The 14,830-nt window shown below is 49.2% G+C and overlaps 1 protein-coding gene across 43 annotated transcripts in view; it reads left to right on the forward strand.

The window, feature by feature from the left end:
- Nucleotides 1-14,830, forward strand: part of Obscn (obscurin, cytoskeletal calmodulin and titin-interacting RhoGEF) — a 146,239-nt gene that overhangs the window by 28,591 nt on the left and 102,818 nt on the right. For 33 of the 43 annotated variants that reach the window (XM_075992403.1, XM_075992406.1, XM_075992405.1 and 30 more), the window contains 6 exons: nucleotides 1,592-1,867; nucleotides 5,770-6,045; nucleotides 7,362-7,637; nucleotides 8,954-9,229; nucleotides 12,208-12,483; nucleotides 13,721-13,996. The exons of 2 other annotated variants lie outside the window; for them this stretch is intronic. In XM_075992403.1, coding sequence (XP_075848518.1) covers nucleotides 1,592-1,867; nucleotides 5,770-6,045; nucleotides 7,362-7,637; nucleotides 8,954-9,229; nucleotides 12,208-12,483; nucleotides 13,721-13,996 — 1,656 coding nt within the window. The remainder of the gene's footprint in view (nucleotides 1-1,591; nucleotides 1,868-5,769; nucleotides 6,046-7,361; nucleotides 7,638-8,953; nucleotides 9,230-12,207; nucleotides 12,484-13,720; nucleotides 13,997-14,830) is intronic. 8 more of the 43 variants (XM_075992411.1, XM_075992427.1, XM_075992415.1 and 5 more) reach the window with 6 other exon arrangements.

A 14,830-nucleotide genomic window follows, 5' to 3' on the forward strand; every position in this document is an offset into this window, starting at 1 on the left:
TCTGTGCATGCAAGGCACAGCTCTACTGCTGAGCAACCTCGGTGCCCAGGAACAAGAGAACAAACACAGTGACCACCATAAAACACACATGAATACTTTGAAGCTGAAAACTGAGTTAGGTCTTGTCAGATGGTCCAGCAGGTTTGGATGAGCTTGGTGAGCAAGCCTCGAGACCCGGGTTCAATCCACGTAAGTGTGGAAGAAGAGAACATACCTATAATGTCGTCTGGCCTCCACCCGAGAGCTGTGTGTGACCCTCCTGGCCATGTCACATCCAGCAGTAATACTAACTGAAAAATTAGCACCCAGAGACTCAGCAGAGCCTACCAGAAGCGGCGAGAAGACAGGTAGCGGAAGGGAAGTGTCTGGAGTGTATGCTGTTGTCAGTCCGCTACAGTGAGACTAGGAAATATGGACAGAGATCCTACGGTGGCTGCCTAGAAGAAAGGGTGCTATTGGAAGTTAGGCAGAAAATTGGCAGGGAAAAAACTGCCTAGTGACACCAGTAAGGAGTGATGGGGTGTGTGTCAAATTTTGATAGCCACTCTTTTCACTCTGAGTAACACTCCATGGGTTTTGCTACCCCCTGTCATCCATGGTTCTAAAATATATGGAAAATTCCAGAAATAAGCAGTTCACCAGTTGGAGGCCAAGGTGTTGCTTCACTTCTGTTCTCTTGGTCCTTATTTTACTTGATAATGGTCTAGAGCATGGGCTTCTGTTACACTATGTTTCTTTAATTTTTCTATTTTATTACTAGTTGTTATGATTTTTTTTTGGGAGGAGAGGTTGAGTCAGACTCTTTCTACATCACCCTGGCTGTCCTGGAACTCACTATGTAGAACCAGTTCAGCCTCGAACTCACAGAGATCCGCCTGCCTCTGCCTCCCAGGTGCTGGGATTAAAGGCATGTGCTACAGCACCCAGATTTTTTAATTTTTTTAAATTTAATTTAATTTTATTATTTTTTAAAGATTTTATTTATTTATTATGTATACAACATTCTGCCTGCATGAAGAGGGCGCCAGATCTCATTACAGATGGTTGTGAGCCACCATGTGGTTGCTGGGAATTGAACTCAGGACCTCCGGAAGAGCAGCCAGTGCTCTTAACCACTGAGCCATTTCTCCAGCCCATTTTTTTTATTTTTTGAGACAAGGTCTTACTATGCAGTCTTGAATGGCCTTGGTAGGAACTTGCTATGTAGACCAGGCTAGCAGCAAACTCACAGACATCTGCCTTTCTCTTTTTATTGAGTGCTGCGATTAAAGCCGTGCACCATGTCTGGTTAACGAATTTCTTACCAAGCCTAATTTGTTAACTAAATTTTTCCAGGGCCCTCCAGGAAAAACATCCGCAGTATCTGGTGCTATCTGCATCTGAGGCACCGTCTGCAGGTCTTGGGATGTATTCTGGATGGATGAGGGAGCTTGACTTTCTCTGTGTTTCGAGGCCCTGGGGTTTGTCCTGAGCACAGAGAGTGCAGGGCCTGGATGACATCTGCTGTCCGGCTGACCCTCCCAGGCTCTTTGCCACTGTGACCTTGCTGATCTAGATAGTGCTCTGACTTTGTGTCCCCATTTGTCCCTAGAGCCCAAGGTGGTATTTTCCAAAGAACAGCAAACTCGCAGTGAGGTGAAGGCAGAGGCAGGCGCCAGTGCCACACTGAGCTGCAAAGTGGCCCAGGCCCAGACTGAGGTGACCTGGTTCAAGGATGGGAAGAAGCTGAGCTCTGGCTCAAAAGTTCGTGTGGAGGCCTCGGGCTGCGAGAGGAGGCTGGTGGTGCAGCAGGCGGGCAAGGCAGATGCTGGGGAGTACAGCTGCGAGGCGGGGGGACAGAAGGTCTCCTTCCGTCTGGACGTCACAGGTGGGTGTTGACATAGCAGTTTGTTTGTGTAGAGATGATGACTGGATCAGGTGCATCGCTGACCACTGGGTTCTTCCTGTTACACTTTGTCTATTACCATCCTCTGCCCTCCCACCTGCTCTCTCGTATCCGTGAGGAAAACAGGCAGGTGTAGGCCTTCTTACAAACCTTGAGTGGTGTCCACATGGTGTAGCTAGCTGTGTGTTCCGAGAGCCAGCCCAGCGTATTTTGGTTGGTTCTGTTGGAATCAGTTGGTTCTTGGTTGTAAGGTGACCTTGTAACCTTTATCCGCGAGATTGATCATTCTTGGATTGAGGGCACTGGAAACTTCCAGGGTCTCTTCCAGAGCCATGTGTGCTACTTCATAGCCAGAGCTGCCACTTACTCAGGGTAAGGACAAGTCACAGGCCAGGTACTCAGTCACACCTGTAACTGTCTCAAGGCTTTCTTGCTATTCTCAGTTTTTTGTTTCCTGGGCCCCCCTTCCCTCCCTTTCCGGGGATTTGGAAGCCAGTCTGTCACACACCTGTCTGTAGGAACATGCCTGCTGGTGGACGGTTGTGCAGCTTGTGTGAAGTGTACAGAGCGGGGAGTGGTCACGTGCTTCGATAGACACATGTCAGGGCAGAATGGGCTTTTTGATCACGTCCTGGGCTCCTGTTGTTTTTCACTAGAGCATTCTCATCATCAGCCCTTGGAAGATGATGCACAGAGTTAGTGTGGAGAAGCGCTGATGTGGTGTGCGGCCATGTTGCTGGGAGAGCTGCCACTGACCGGAGTGCTAGGAAAAGCCTCAGTATGTCCCTGGTGGCTGGGTGCCACTGGTCCTCTGACTGTTTGCATTGAGATGGTGAAAACCTCACGTATTTTCCTTTTGTTAGGACGCTTAATGCTAAGTCATTGTAGGCTGAACTTCTGCTCTTACCCTGCAGGTTTGTGTTGTGTCCTTGGTGTCCTTAAGAATTAGTTCCAGGACCCCCACCGCAGATGCAGGATCCTCGAATGTCCCAGCCCTTTATATAAAATGTTGGTGCATTTACGTATAACCAACATACATGTTCTGCACATGTTCTTCTAAGATATATTTCATTTTTTCAAATGATGTGTGTGTGTATGTGCGTGTCTCTGTGGGTATGTGTATGCGAGTGCAGGCACCTGCAGAAACCAGAAGGGGGCATCAGATCCTCTGGAGCTGGAGTTACAGGTGGTTGTGAGCTGCCCAAACTCAGGTAGTTTGAAAGAGAAGGAAGCATTTTTAACTGCTGAGTCATCTCCCCAGGCCCGTCTGTACACTAAAAGAACAAAACAAAACAACAACCTGCCATCCCCAAACAAACCAGATTTATTGAGTTCGTGTATATGAATGTTTTGCCTGCACGTATGCATGTGTGCCATGTGCATGCCTGGTGCCCATGGAGTTCAGAAGAGAGCCTCAGATGCCCTGTGAGTCACCGTGTGGCTGCTGGAACCAAACCCGAGTCGTCTGCAAGAGCAGCCGTGCTCTTAACTGCACAGCCGTGGGAACCTGTTCTCTCTGGACATCTCAGCTCCTGTCCATCAGTGTCAGGGGCACCAGCTGCCGTCTATTATCCGGGGACTAATGACAAGAACAAGCCTGTGCTTCTTGTAGATGCCCTTCTGTCCCACCTCCACATTTTCTGTTTGGTGTCGCTGAATCCGTGATGCAGAGGGCCAACCATACCACCAGTTGTGAATACGGACAACTGTTAAAAAAGCCTGCTGTTTCATTGTTTGAAGAGAATATGACAGCTGATTTCATGGTTTAAAAAACTGGCAAGTTGTGACAGTTTGACTGATTCCTGGAGAACCATGCCAAAGCTGACAGAAGAAGAAACTGAAAACTCAGACAATGCCGTAAGCGTTAACTAAATGGAAGCAGGAGTCTAAGAACTGTTTCAGGGGCAGGGTGTGCAGCCAGCAGGGACATCATTCCAGAAGTTCTGGAGACAGAAGCTTGCTTGGGATACAGGAGGAATGCAAGATGGATCATTTTATGCAAACAATGTGACACGCAAGCCAAACATGACAGGGAAAATATGCAGAACTCAAGGCCACATCCATGCCAGGGCTGGATACTGAATGCCTGGTAGAAAATTGCTCTGCAGGAGTTGAAGGCTGTGTGGAAAGGGAGGCCAGGCATGAGGCATTGGCTCAACACAAGGCACAGGTCGGGCTCTGAGAGGGAAATGCACAGAGATCCAGATAGTGCAAGCGGCAGGATTTCATAACATTTACTCTCTTGGGACTGGTGAGGTGGCTGAGGAGGAAGGTGTTTGCTGCCAAGCCTGAGGATCTGATTCCCGGGACCCACATGGTGGGAAGAGAGAACCAACTCCTGCAGGTTGCTCTCTGATCACACTCATGGTGTGGCACACACATGCCTACACACACACACACACACACACACACACACACACACACACACACACACAAATCAATCACCATCTCATCCTGAAAACTCTTCAGTAAAATCCATCATGAATTCTTTACAGAAATCAACACCCCTCCCCTCAACTGTGAAAGACAGAACTGCAGGAAACAGCAGCTAACATCCCACTTCGGGTGAGAGCTTTACCTCTGAAATAGCAACAAGACAATGCAGGGCAGGCCAGTAGGGGTAGAGTTGACTGCCACCAGTTAAGACCGTTCCTGAGGCCAACAGTGTAGTGAGAGCCTTGGGAAGGATGCCTCGCACAGAAACCCAGCTTGCAGGAGACATCGCTCCCTCCAAACTCTGCAGCGAAGCCTTGGAAAGCGAAATTCTACAGAACACACAGGAACTGAAGGTGCACCGTTTTCTTACCTGATGCCCAACAAACGACATTGGAAGCCCAGTGAGGAAAAGGTCGGATATTTCTGAAGGACTGTGATCAACACCTGAAGAAGCTACTAGAAACCACAGAAGACTTGATTTCATCCCTAGATCAGGATCTAAACGTATTTGATTGAGTGTGACAATGACTGACAAACCGATGGCAAAGGTTCTGTGCTCTCTTGACGATGACCGTCTGAGAGCATGTCCTTCCAGAGACCAGCCCTCATCATAAGGCCAGACTAAGAGGACAGCGGAACCAGATGTGGCCATAGGAGAGCAGAGCAGGATGAAAGTGGCTTCTGGACCAGCTCTTGACTGACAGCTGTCATAGGCCCGCCCCTCTTTTCCCGTGGACTAGTGTGAAGCATAGAGCTAGGACCACCTTCCCCTAAGGGCAGTGCACATTTGTTATTAGCCCTGGAAGTCTCCCTGCAAAGCTTACGCTGTCGTCAACAGTGAGCTGGGTGACAACCTCAGAGAAAACCGATATGACTGATAGCTGAGTGGGCCACGGCATTACCGTGTGAACCATTTCAGAGCCAGTACGTGAGAACATGGCTTACAGAGAATCAGATGTGTTGCTTCATGAAAATTCTTGATTTAACCAGAACACACACACACACACACACACACACACACACACACACACACACTCACACACGTACGTGAGAAGCTGAAACACACACACACAGATGGGAGAATACTGACAATAAATGTAGCTGGTGAGAGACTCTGGTACTCAAATACATACAGATCCCCTAGGATCTGAAGACAATGCAGGTATAAATGGGGTCAGCCTAGAACAACGGACCACTGAAGGGGCTGAAAACATCAGGTCTCCACCACAGAGCCTGTGGAGTAGCCATTGAAGAATAGCTCCTGCAGCAGAGGCAGGGTCTGTGCCTGGTCTAGGTCTATGCTCAGAGGCACCGGGGCTTTTGGGCACAGTGGCTGTGGAGTCTGGGTGATGTTCTGCCCTCCAGTGGTACCACTACCATCAGATTTTCCCCCAGGTGGCCTTCCTGACTTAGTGTCTCTGACTCACTGTATCCCTATCTATTTACAGAGACCAAAGTGGTGTTCGCCAAGGAGCAGCAGGCTCATAGTGAAGTGAAGGCAGAGGCAGGTGCCAGTGCTACTCTGAGTTGCAAAGTGGCCCAGGCCCAGACTGAGGTGACCTGGTTCAAGGACGGGAAGAAGCTGAGCTCTGGCTCGAAGGTTCGAGTGGAGGCCTCGGGCTGCGAGAGGAGGCTGGTGGTGCAGCAGGCGGGCCAGGCGGATGCTGGGGAGTACAGCTGCGAGGCCGGGGGACAGAAGGTCTCCTTCCATCTGGATGTGCCAGGTACCTATTTGGCCTTATGAGACAGTGGACAGGGGCCTGATTTATTGCTTTGACCTTCATCTTTCACAGTTCCCATCCTTCCTCCTCCCTTGCAACTAGGCTGAGAATGAATACATAGGAGGAAGAGGGCTCCATGTTGTGAGCCTTGAGGGCGTTACTGTGGGGCAATCCAGAGTCTCACGTTCCCAGAGCATCTTTGCTGTTCTGTACGGCGTCTGGGACTCTGGCTGGGCCTTGTGCATGGTCTCAATTCTCTGTCCTCTCTTACACAAAGAGTATAATCTAAAGCAAATACCACTTAGCCTCTGCTTTCGGTTTGGATAGTGTACTAGGGATCCCCACAGGGTTCCTGCCCTGAACTCAGGGATGGTAAAGGGTGAGTGTCTCCCGCCTCACATTGCTGCTGATGCTGGCGCCTGGATCCAGGTCCTTAGAGGGACAAGTCTGAGACGGACAGACATTTGCCTGTGTGCAGGTAGAGCCTTGGGGACTTAGAGGGTGGGCTGCAATCTCAGCTGGCGTCTGGCACTGCCACACTGCAGGGCTCTATTAGATGCCCACATAACTGCTGTCTATGTTTAGACATTGAGAAACAAGCTAGCGTCTTCATGGAAATATCATCATCATCATCATTAGTTTTTCTAGACAATTTTTCTTTGTGTAACAGCTCTGGCTGTCTTGGAACTTGCTTTGTAGACCAGGCTGGTTTAGAACTCACAGAGATCCACCTACCTAAACCTCCTGGGTGCTGAGATTAAAGGCGTGAGCCACCACCGCCCAGCAGAAATGTTATTTTAAGAGGCTACCATAAGACGTTTTATGGTGATAAATCTGAAAAGTTGTGACAGTTTGGCCGGTTACTAGCAAACTGTGGAAACGGACATAAAATTTCAATAAATCCCATGTGTTTTTAAATAAGTGGAATAGCAGCCAAATCTTCAAGTAATTTTGTTGGGAAAACCTCAAACAGTCCTGGAAAGAGTTATTCTATGATCATGGAGACTTTTTCAGAGACCAGAGAAAGGAAGTGAATCCGTAGGTCATTTCATGCAGTCAGAATAGCACTGACATCCAGATCTGACTGGGAGGGTGGGAAGAGCAGGGACCAAAGATCCATCTGCCGTGAGCGCCACAGTTGAAGTCTACAGACAGGATTGGGGAGTGAACTCAGCAGAACTTACACTGTGATGAGGGTCTTAGTCTTCACATCAAGGCCGAGAAAGTTCTGTCCTCCATTGTCAAAGCCGGCTCTTTTCCCCGTGGCCTTTCTGACCCAGACAGTGTCTCTGACCTTGTGTGCCTGTGTCTGTTCTCAGAGCCCAAGGTGGTGTTTGCCAAGGAGCAGCAGACACGCAGCGAGGTGAAGGCAGAGGCAGGGGCCAGTGCCACACTGAGCTGCATGCTGGACCATGCCCAGACTGAGGTGACCTGGTTCAAGGACGGGAAGAAGCTGAGCTCCAGCTCGAAGGTTCGAGTGGAGGCCTCGGGCTGCGAGAGGAGGCTGGTGGTGCAGCAGGCGGGCCAGGCGGATGCTGGGGAGTACAGCTGCGAGGCCGGGGGACAGAAGGTCTCCTTCCATCTGGATGTGCCAGGTACCTATTTGGCCTTATGAGACAGTGGACAGGGGCCTGATTTATTGCTTTGACCTTCATCTTTCACAGTTCCCATCCTTCCTCCTCCCTTGCAACTAGGCTGAGAATGAATACATAGGAGGAAGAGGGCTCCATGTTGTGAGCCTTGAGGGCGTTACTGTGGGGCAATCCAGAGTCTCACGTTCCCAGAGCATCTTTGCTGTTCTGTACGGCGTCTGGGACTCTGGCTGGGCCTTGTGCATGGTCTCAATTCTCTGTCCTCTCTTACACAAAGAGTATAATCTAAAGCAAATACCACTTAGCCTCTGCTTTCGGTTTGGATAGTGTACTAGGGATCCCCACAGGGTTCCTGCCCTGAACTCAGGGATGGTAAAGGGTGAGTGTCTCCCGCCTCACATTGCTGCTGATGCTGGCGCCTGGATCCAGGTCCTTAGAGGGACAAGTCTGAGACGGACAGACATTTGCCTGTGTGCAGGTAGAGCCTTGGGGACTTAGAGGGTGGGCTGCAATCTCAGCTGGCGTCTGGCACTGCCACACTGCAGGGCTCTATTAGATGCCCACATAACTGCTGTCTATGTTTAGACATTGAGAAACAAGCTAGCGTCTTCATGGAAATATCATCATCATCATCATTAGTTTTTCTAGACAATTTTTCTTTGTGTAACAGCTCTGGCTGTCTTGGAACTTGCTTTGTAGACCAGGCTGGTTTAGAACTCACAGAGATCCACCTACCTAAACCTCCTGGGTGCTGAGATTAAAGGCGTGAGCCACCACCGCCCAGCAGAAATGTTATTTTAAGAGGCTACCATAAGACGTTTTATGGTGATAAATCTGAAAAGTTGTGACAGTTTGGCCGGTTACTAGCAAACTGTGGAAACGGACATAAAATTTCAATAAATCCCATGTGTTTTTAAATAAGTGGAATAGCAGCCAAATCTTCAAGTAATTTTGTTGGGAAAACCTCAAACAGTCCTGGAAAGAGTTATTCTATGATCATGGAGACTTTTTCAGAGACCAGAGAAAGGAAGTGAATCCGTAGGTCATTTCATGCAGTCAGAATAGCACTGACATCCAGATCTGACTGGGAGGGTGGGAAGAGCAGGGACCAAAGATCCATCTGCCGTGAGCGCCACAGTTGAAGTCTACAGACAGGATTGGGGAGTGAACTCAGCAGAACTTACACTGTGATGAGGGTCTTAGTCTTCACATCAAGGCCGAGAAAGTTCTGTCCTCCATTGTCAAAGCCGGCTCTTTTCCCCGTGGCCTTTCTGACCCAGACAGTGTCTCTGACCTTGTGTGCCTGTGTCTGTTCTCAGAGCCCAAGGTGGTGTTTGCCAAGGAGCAGCAGACACGCAGCGAGGTGAAGGCAGAGGCAGGGGCCAGTGCCACACTGAGCTGCATGCTGGACCATGCCCAGACTGAGGTGACCTGGTTCAAGGACGGGAAGAAGCTGAGCTCCAGCTCGAAGGTTCGAGTGGAGGCCTCGGGCTGCGAAAGGAGGCTTGTGGTACAGCAGGCCGGCAAGGCAGATGCTGGGGAGTACAGCTGCGAGGCCGGGGGACAGAAGGTCTCCTTCCGTCTGGACATCACAGGTGGGTGTTGCCGTATGAAGTTAACCTTGTGCGGAGGTGGTGGAGGCTGGCTATGGCTTGGACAGATCCTGGTACTATTCCCTTAGAGAGTGACTTCATTATTACTTTTTAATTATGTATATATGTAGGTGGTATATGCACACGAGTGCAGGTACAAATGAGTCCAGAAGAGGGCAGCATTGACTTCCCTGGGGCTGGAGGTACAGGCAGCTGTGAGTAGCCCAATTTAGATGCTGGGAACCAAACTCAGGTCCTCTCCAAGAGGATTATGTATTTAACTGCCAAGCATCTTCCCAGCTCTTGCTAGTTCCTCTTTCTACTTCGTCCTTAAGCCCCTCCTTCTGCTTCTGATTTTCCTTCTTTAAGCTGAGCTCAGGGCAGCTTGGAGAGAAGAGAAAGGGCCTCCTGCAGCTTGAATACTGTTTCCATCACTGCATTAGGAACACTCTTCATGTTGTGGGCAGTGTGTCCTGAACAATCCTCCTCAGATCCCCCGGGGACCTCTGCTGAGATGCAGCCAGGTCCTTGGCATCCACCACAGAAGAGAGTCCAGGTTCAGTAAGACTAAAGCAGGATTAGTCAGCTGCTTGATGCCAGTAAGAGCAGTAAGACAAGACACATGGAGAGTCAAGTGCAGGCAGAGGACACAGTCCCTGTTGCTGTGTATGTGATTTGGGGCTCTTGAATTTACTTTATCTGCAATAAAGTTTAAATATTAGCCAAAGAATGTGCTGGTGAATTCCTCTTTTTTTCAAACCCACAGAATTTTGTTTTTGACATCACAGACTGTCCTAAGTGGACTGTGCAGGCTTCCAGCTGGGAGGAAATGCTGGTTAAACTCAAACATTCAGCCAAAGGACTCTCTAGGGACTCACGGGTCACAAGCAGGTGGACTTGAGGCATAGGTCATTGGCTGTTTTCAGAATCTTGTTCTCCATGTTTCTCAGAAAGGCAATATAGGGCCAGGCAGTGGTGGCGCACGCCTTTAATCCCAGCACTTGGGAGGCAGAGGCAGGCGGATCTCTGTGAGTTTGAGACCAGCCTGGTCTACAAGAGCTAGTTCCAGGACAGGCTCCGAAACCACAGAGAAACCCTGTCTCGAAAAAGCAAAAAAAAAAAAAAAAAAAAAAAAAAAAAGAAAAAAAAAGGCAGCAGTATAGGGTTTTGTTTGTTTGTTTGCATTTGATCTGATCAGTTTTATCAGAATTTATAGCTGTCAGCCAGTGAGACTCGGGCCTCAGAACCAGAACACCGAGGGCCCTTAACTGTCTCTTTCCTCACTTCTACAAAGCTGGGCTTAACCGTTCATTTAATAACACCTGCAGCCCAGGGCCCTGATGTCTCTTGAGGGTCAGTCAGACCACCTGCACTCTGTATCTGGATGGGAGCTCTGGAGGGGAAGGTTACACACCTGAAGTATTTTAATCACCGTTATTATTGTTTGTCTGCGCATGTGTGGGCATGCATGCCACATTATGCATCAGAGTTGAATTTCGTGGCATCTGTCCTCTCCTCCTACCTTTCTTTGGGCTCCAGGGATCAAATTCCGTTGTCTGGTTTGCAGGGCAAACGCTTTACTCACTGAGCCAGCCCAGCATCCTATACTCGTAAAGAAAGCGCAAGCATTTTCCTCTAGTCTTGTCTGGGATTACTCTACAGCATAGCAACCGGATCCGGGGCCCTCACTGCAGAGCTAGCAATAGATGGAAAGAGCAGAGCCTTGGGCTCTGAGATGCATCCGTGTGTAAACCCATTCCTCCTTCCCGCCCTGGCTTCTAGACCCAGCAAGGAAGGGAGAAGAAACTTTTCATGAGAGTTTTGGGGCATTAAAACACATGGAAAGGAGGAATTGTCTGCTAGTTCACATCCCAGAGGTCAATTCCAGGTGAACTGGAGACACCAGGGTCCCAGGTAAACTGTAGTCCTGGTGTGTGTTGCTTCAGGATAAGGAGAGATTTGTAGGAAACAAGTGCACTAGCCCCAGTGGAGCAACAATGATCCATTTAGCCACATTATGTTAAAAACCAGAGCGAGTAGATGGGGCCGCTGTGTGCAGCTATCGCAAAATAACAGAGGCCGTGCAACTTACAAATTAGTAACTAATGAAGGTTCGGATGGCATGGTACTGGTGTCCTCGTGAGGGATCTAATTCCACAAAAATGGCGGAGAAGTAGAAAGGAGCCAGGTTAGGAACAGGAGGGGCCAAACTCAGGAATATTTGAAGCTCTGCTCTTGTGGGAGGCCATTTGTTCTGTAGACTCAGCCTGTGTCTCCGGATCAGTGTTAACTCATAAGAGAGTGGGGTTCCAATGGTCCAGACCTTCCATTAATTTCTACCTTGTCAAAAGTTCTCCACCTCAGCGTCACCACATGGGGATCCAGCTTTGCGACCTGTAAACATCTAACCATCTGTAACTGGGATCAGACCCACAGGTTAGACAACAGAGAGAGGATAAGTCTGTAATATGTAAACAGACTCCTGAAATAAATGTGAAGAAGCAGTCTTATTGAGAGTAGGGGCTACTTGAGCATCAGCTATGCGGAGGACATGCACACACAGATGGCCAATGATATCACTATGGCAGACAGCAGAGGGCCACAGATGGCCCAGGCTCTCCCTTGCAAGGGCTGCAACTGACAATACACAGATAGGGAAGGGCGTGGAGCCTTGGGGATTCTCACCTCTGTGAGGCATGGCCTACCAAGTCCCGGGAGACTCTCCATTGTCACTGTGGGACACGTGGTTGTCTTGATTCGCAGCCTGGCCATGGAGGAGTGTAACCATGTCTCCCCTTGAGTGACCCTGCAGCAGCGACAGGATATGGAGATAAACCGGGGTTTTGTGTTGAGAGGCCCTGGGCTTCCCTGGACACTGTGTGCAGAAGCTGAGTGATGCTCTGCCCATGTCTTTCCCCATGTGGCCTTCTTGATCTAGACAGTGTTTCTGACCCTGTTTATGTGTCCTTGTCTATCCTCAGAGCCCAAGGTGGTGTTCGCCAAGGAGCAGCAGGCTCACAGCGAGGTGAAGACAGAGGCAGGGGCCAGTGCCACACTGAGCTGCAAAGTGGCCCAGGCCCAGACCGAGGTGACCTGGTTCAAGGACGGGAAGAAGCTGAGCTCCAGCTCGAAGGTCCGAGTGGAGGCCTCAGGCTGCGAGAGGAGGCTGGTGGTGCAGCAGGCGGGCCAGGCGGATGCTGGGGAGTACAGCTGCGAGGCCGGGGGACAGAAGGTCTCCTTCCGTCTGGACATCACAGGTCAGTCCTCTGGGACAGTCCACATGTGTATTCATAATTATTACATCTTTGTCTTCCATTTTGAGACAGATTTTTTTTTCAGTAATTATGGAACTTGTCCTGGAGCCTGCTCTGTAGACCAGGCTGGCCTAGAACTCACAGAGATCCACCTGCCTCTGCCTCCTGAGTGCTGGGATTAAAGGCGTGCGCCACCACTTCCTGGCAAGACATCTTCTTGATGAACTACTCCCTTGACTAAGCTGTAGTGAACTTCTTTGTCCCTTGGGTTAACTTTAGCTTGGAATCTGCTTAGTGAAATGCAAACCTCGCTACCCCTCTCGCCTCCATTTGTTTGACTCCTTCACTCCTAAGTCTGTATTTCCCGGTGAAGCGTGTTTTTTGAACACTACAAATAGTTCCATATTAGCCAATTATTGACATACTTAAAAATAGCTTTAGATTTATTTATTTTATTTTACATGTGTGAGCATTTTGCTTGAATGTGTATCTGTGCACTGTGTGGATGTCTGGTTGTAACTCATATCGAGTTCCAGATGGTTATGAGCCACTGTGTAGATGCTGGAAATTGAGCCTGGGTCCTCTGCAATAGCATCAAGTGCTCTTAGCCACTGAGTCATCTCTTTAGTCCCTGGATCTTACTTTTAACCCATTGCTCTGTTGAGGAGTTAAGATGGTTTATATTTAGGATTATTATTGAGAGGTCTTTTCTGAAGGGAGCATAAAAACCACAGGGCCTTTGACATTAGACAAAACACTGGAGGGGCAGCGTGGAGGAGCAAACACCAATGACCAAGACTTGAGGTTCCCATTCTCAGGACCAGGCAATAAGGGTCCCAGGTAGTCCAGGTTGTCCTCTGAATAGAACAGCTGAGGATGTTTGGAGCGGGCAAGGGAGCGGAGCTTGGGAGACTCTATGAGGACACGTTCTGCACCGTCCTGAGGGAGACTTTCCACTGTCACTGTTGATCAGGTGCGCCCGTGTTCTGAGCCACAGTTCCTCCTCCTCGGAGCCTTGCTCAGACTCTGTTACAGAGGGCCCACTGGAGCAGCCCCTGAATAGGTGGCAGGATGTGTGGGTGAACTGGTTTTGTTCTAAGAGACTCCGGGGCTTCTCCTGGGTATAGCTAGTGAGAGCATGGGGGAGGTTTTGCCTTTCGGCCACCTATTCAGACTCTATCGCTGTGGCCTTCCTGACCTACACAACGTCTTTGACCCTGTGTGCCTTGTCAATTCCTAGAACCTAAGGTCGTGTTCGCCAAGGAACAGCAAACTCGCAGCGAGGTGAAGGCAGAGGCAGGGGCCAGGGCCACTCTGAGCTGCACAGTGGACCAGGCCCAGACCGAGGTGACCTGGTTCAAGGACGGGAAGAAGCTGAGTTCCAGCTCGAAGGTCCGAGTGGAGGCTTCAGGCTGCGAGAGGAGGCTGGTGGTGCAGCAGGCGGGCAAGGCAGATGCTGGGGAGTACAGCTGCGAGGCCGGGGGACAGAAGGTCTCCTTCCATCTGGATGTCCCAGGTGGGTGTTGGAGGCTACTAACCTTACTCATTTGGATGAAATGCTAAGACTAATAACCTGAAGGACCCTGGCACTTTGGCAGGGAGCTGGCCCTCTGTTTCCACACACAAGGCTTGCTTATGAGAGCAGAAATGAAAGTGATTAGGTCAAGGGAGCCGTCCTTATTTCCATGTGGTAGCATTTATTTCTCCAAAACATCCCAGGGGTTCCCTGTGTTGCTTCTTGGTTCCCAGGGACATTCGTTGCTCTTCCTCATGTTTAGGATTAGGATAAGCTAAGGATTAGGCTCTGTGAGTGTTCAAGTGTCTGAGGTCCTCCATGCCACAACCCTGCCGAGACAGCCATGTCTAGGGGGCTGACATCTGAACACTACTTGCCACCTGCTATAACTCTTATGGTCCCGGACAGTTTTCACAAGAAGCACTTCCATTCAATTTAAATAAAGCTAAGAAAATTTGGATTCCCTAACCATAATTGGATTTTCATGCAACAGAAGCTGACTCTGGGTGTCACTGCATCACATTTTAAGTGTTTCATTACTAGGAAATGGTTTACAAATAAACATACCAACAAAATAAAACAAGACAACAAAAAGAAAAAAAAATATTGTATCTCTACTGCATTTTACTTTTAGAGAATATGAAACTAGGAAAATAAAGAAAGCCATTTGGCTATTTTCTAGAAATTTGTATAAAAAGTGACACAAAACGAAGTAGAAATCTTGAGTAGTCCTAATGTCTTTTTGAAACAGAATCATAAAGACCAATTCATCATAGGAAAGGGCGTTAATACAGGAGCTTGTGGATAAATCATATCATACGTTCCAGAAGGTAA

This window comes from Microtus pennsylvanicus, chromosome 11, assembly GCF_037038515.1.
Source record: "Microtus pennsylvanicus isolate mMicPen1 chromosome 11, mMicPen1.hap1, whole genome shotgun sequence".
NCBI classification, from domain to species: Eukaryota; Metazoa; Chordata; class Mammalia; order Rodentia; family Cricetidae; genus Microtus; species Microtus pennsylvanicus.